Below are 4,388 nucleotides of genomic sequence, written 5' to 3'. Positions count from 1 at the left end.
TGTAATGAATACAGACATAAATAGTTATAATTATTTGTTCCCCTTATTAATCATTCAACTAAAAATATTCCCTTATAAGATGCTTATGATCACCACATAGAGTTTTCAATGTATGTTTTGAAAACCCTAAATTGCTATTCTTCATTCGTGAAAAACTAAAAATCATGTATCATAAAATAAGCGTAAGTTATTTTTGATTCAAAAATTTTAAGCAGTCGTAGTGTTTTTGTAGTTATTTCCACATGCTAATTAATGGGAACCCAGGATTTGAGCATCGGTTTTGGAAGAAGCCAAGAAGAAATTACGACAAGCAACATAAGTTTTTATACAAACATCAATAAAATTAACAGATCAATTCATGAAAGTCAATTACGAACTAATATACTAATAATTAAGTGCTTGTGAAGAACATTAATAATTAATATCCGTCAAATAAAACCTTACAAACCCTAAAAATAAGCGAGTACCAGCAAGATCTCACTAGAATTCTCGAATTCATATAGTCAGATCTAGAGTACTCGCCATTAATCTTGGACTCTTTGCACATTCGCTAAACCTCGATGACCCATGTGGATCCCTAAACTGCTTTTCCTTCTTCTCCGAAGAAGGAAATAACGAGAGACATAAAGAGCTATCTACTTCTTCATCTGCATAATCTTCTTCTTCTTCTCGTGATCTTAGCTTCATACTTAATGATAGATTCAAATCAAGACCATTGTCTACTGCTTTTCTCTTCTTTGTTTCAATTGGGTTGTCAAATCTTTGACTTTTGATGAGTTGGTGATCTACTAGAGTTGACCTAGTCATGTTGCATAAAGCTTGTTTCATTACCCATTGTTGCATCTCATGGTGGGCAATCTTGTAATCTTGTTCCACCATGGATGAGTTCAAAATCTTGCTAGTACAGTAACTTCCATGGCCGTTGACTAAGCCACGATCTGCCATGCTTGTCCCATAACTGCTATATGGATAGTGTCATTAAATCGTGTTAAAGGCAAGAAACAAAAGAATAAAACGAGTGATATTACGAAAGCAAAATGAAATGGGTACCTTGGAATTGGATTAGGCGCCCTAACTAATCTTGGACGAAACATGGGAAGCTGCCATAAACTTTGAACATGATGACTGTTTCTCCCAGTGTAGTAGTGATCTCCCTCGTTTATTACTAAAAAAGGAAAGTAAAAGAAGTTTAACCATTGCAAATCAAGAAAGATCAAGAATCTTGACCCTAATTTAGAAATAGCAAATATCAAACTATGGTTAATTAAAGACATGAGCTTTTCAACATACCTTGGCCCTGATCATCGATCTTCTTGCTCCGATACATCTATATTCGTAAGAAAATTATAAATGAAGCTTGAAGTTTATAACAAGAAATTTATTATTTAATTTATGAATTTTTACCTGTAGATGGCTTTTCACATGAGCAATGCTCAAACCCTTCATGTTCATTAGCTGTAACACCAGTTTAGGAGTTGCTCCTACAGAAACACGAAGTAATTCAAAGAAAGATGGTTACAAAAAAACAAAAACCCTAAAAGAGAAGTTGAATTTCAAGAAAGATTTAGTCAAAAAAGGATTACTTTCTTGACCACCGAGTCGCTCCACAGCTCGCACGAATATGAGATGAAGTTCTGGAGTCCATCTCAATCGAGGCATCTTGGATCTAACATATTGCCTTACTCGAGTAGATGCATCCATCTTCTCACCCTCTACTTGATCCACCACACTGTTATTGCCTGAGCTCTCACTTGACTTTGCCTTGTTCCCCTCATGTCTTTCATCATCATCATCATCATCCTCGAGTTTCCTGCAACAAAAGCGATCTTTCATATCTGAACAATCGCAATCACCATCTTCCATCATCTTTCCTGATTAATCTTTCCAAGCTTTTGAACACCAGAAACTAACTGACATCAGTTCTTGAATTCATCAATCTTTAAAGAAATATTGTCATGAGAACACAGTCTGCCTTTTCAAATTATAGCAAGTCTTGATGTGATAAATTTAGCTTTGAATCTGGGAGGTAGATGGGCATGACTAAGACCCTTTGAAAGTCGAAGCATGGACTTGTCTATATGTATGCTTCAATAAATAAATGAAATATTCTGTTCTAATTGCATGTACATACATACATAAACATACATACATACAATAAATGCATGGGCCATCACCATATATGGGACCATGTGTACTATGTGTGGAATGGACTTAATACATAGATCAAGTATATTTAAGCATGGAGAAAGGTCAGCTAGCTAAGGCTAAATTTTCAAAGAGGAAAATTGTCCATGAGTTATATATAGAGGACTTCTTCACCATTCCATACCCTACCCGTCTATATTAATTAATGCTATTTAATTGTATGCCTAATTTCTAGACTCATAACACCCTACATACTCTCTGCGATATATACCATGACTCGATCCTACGCTATTTTCTTTTCATGGGTTCACATGCATATATAATCTTTCTTATAAGTTATAACCTTCTTAATCATATATATCAGTCACGTAATCAATTGGATAGGACTCGATCGGACCACATGCATATATGGTTGATATGGTCAGCGTTTCTCACATGAGACAATTTCATTAATTTATATAAATATATACTTTTGAGTCATGTCGTAAGTGTTTGTGTAAATATACATTTGTTATTTGCATTAATTAATCTACGTTATATACGTTTTTATTTCGTAAATTTAACCATTTTATATAGCGAATCTACCATTTTACTATGTAATTAAAAAAATTTGTTCTTTATGTACGTAACATTTAGGTGAAATGGTAAAAATCATAAGTTTGTTACATTAAATTATTAAAAAAAATATGTTGCATGGATGAAATGATACAAATTAAGTATGTTACAAATTTTTACATTTTATATAATGTTCTATTGCTGACAAATCAAATGGGTAAAAGAATGAATCAAACGATTTAATTATCGTTCAAAACATCTTCAAAATGTTAATAATATTTTATAAGGCTAATCAAGGATTGAAAATTTTATCGATTTTGTAGTCATATTTTAGTTTGTTATAAATGTTATGTTCCCTCCGTTGTATATATATTGTCTTTTTTTTTTTTTTTTTTTGAAATATTTATTCTTTAATTCTGACCTTAAATATTTTTATTTGTGGTACAAATTATTTAATGAAACTTATAACAATGAAGAGACAATTAAAACAAAATTCATTTATATATATTTTACATTAAATATTATATACTAAAAACAAAAATATTTAAAATTAAAGTTAAGAATAAAGACTTCAAAAATAAAAAAAACAATAAATATGAAACGAATATATTATAACTTATGAAACAATTTCATAAGTTAATATATTAATTTATACTGAATTTGTTAAAAATTAAATACATAATAAAAATGATAATGTTAATGTGTAAATTAATAAATAAAAAATTGGTAAATAATATTTTAATTTATTTTGTGAGTTTTGAAATTATGGTGCGGGGCCCAATGGATGCTATCCGGTATGTCGGTCTTTGACGGATTCCTTTTGGGTTACTGTTATGACTTATGACCCTCTCCTTCTTCTCCGTTGAAAAAAACAAATTTCTTCTTTTTCCCCGTAAGATTCCTCTTGTTCACAAATTCATTTTAGTATTTTTCTTTCGATTTTTTTCAAATTAAACAATAATTTTCGTTGCATAATATATAAAAGGGTAAACTACACGAATGGTTCCTGTGGTTTGTGTTAATTTGCATTTTTGATCCCTGTCAACTTTTTTCTTTATCTCGGATAGTCCATATTATATGTTTTCGTTACACATTTGGTCCCTATCAGATGTACAAAAGGCTATTCTACCCTTAATAATTTCTTTTTAAATTTTTATTGGTTATTTGTCGTTTTTTTAATTAAAAAAGAAACAGAAATAAAAAAGTAAACACCCCACCAACCACACTTTCCCCCAACCATTTCCGCTTCCCTTTCCCTTTTTCCTTCTCCATTTCCATTTTAGTTTTTCATTTTGTCTTTCTACCTATATGAGATCCCCACATTACACTACCACTCACCATTGAGGATCTCTCTTATCTCACCAGAAACCTGACCATCATCGTCTCATCTACTACTTTATCGTCGGAAACCTCACTAGAAGCCGATAACCACAGTTGTCGAAAACTTATTCCTAGCCGCCCCATGTGCTTCTCGGTCGCCGGAAACCTCACAAAAAATCAATAACCCCCGAGCACGCCCCCAATGTCGCCGCCCGTCGCAAAACCTCGTTCTCATCGACATGTAGTCCCACCTTAAGTTCCATGGGTATGAATCCCTCAGTTGTCATGGTTGCAAACACCGTCCAAAAATCCATAATCTCGATCTTGTCTTCTCCACCTTGCCTCCTCCCTAAGAGTGACCTAACCAT

General features: G+C 32.6%; 1 protein-coding gene across 2 annotated transcripts; it reads right to left on the bottom strand.

The window, feature by feature from the left end:
* Positions 1 to 355: 355 nt before the first annotated feature.
* LOC145113364 (uncharacterized) lies at positions 356 to 2,219 on the bottom strand. 2 transcript variants are annotated; one of them, XM_079049466.1, is made up of 5 exons: positions 1,584 to 2,219; positions 1,405 to 1,481; positions 1,291 to 1,327; positions 1,051 to 1,165; positions 356 to 961 (listed from the first exon to the last, which is right to left on the bottom strand). In XM_079049466.1, exons 1-5 carry the CDS (start codon positions 1,864 to 1,866, stop codon positions 496 to 498), a joined length of 978 nt encoding a protein of 325 aa, XP_078905592.1. In that variant the 5' UTR covers positions 1,867 to 2,219; the 3' UTR covers positions 356 to 495. The 2 variants fall into 2 exon arrangements, with proteins under 2 accessions (XP_078905592.1, XP_078905593.1); XM_079049467.1 differs by having other exon boundaries at positions 356 to 958; positions 1,584 to 2,208.
* Between the last annotated feature and the right edge of the window lie 2,169 nt (positions 2,220 to 4,388).

This window comes from Lactuca virosa, chromosome 5 (assembly GCF_052849685.1).
Source record: "Lactuca virosa cultivar CGN04683 chromosome 5, Lactuca_virosa_CGN04683_v6, whole genome shotgun sequence".
Taxonomy (NCBI): domain Eukaryota; kingdom Viridiplantae; phylum Streptophyta; class Magnoliopsida; order Asterales; family Asteraceae; genus Lactuca; species Lactuca virosa.
The sequence above is the reverse complement of the archived record's forward strand: the minus strand, read 5'-3'. Positions and strand labels throughout refer to the sequence as shown.

Coding starts and splice junctions, on each gene's coding strand:
- LOC145113364 (XM_079049466.1), bottom strand. CDS start 1,866: ATGATGGAAGATGGTGATTGCGATTGTTCAGATATGAAAGATCGCTTT. Junction 1,328..1,404: donor ATGTGAAAAGCCATCTACAG/GTAAAAATTCAT, acceptor TTACGAATATAG/ATGTATCGGAGCAAGAAGAT. Junction 962..1,050: donor GCGCCTAATCCAATTCCAAG/GTACCCATTTCA, acceptor CTATCCATATAG/CAGTTATGGGACAAGCATGG.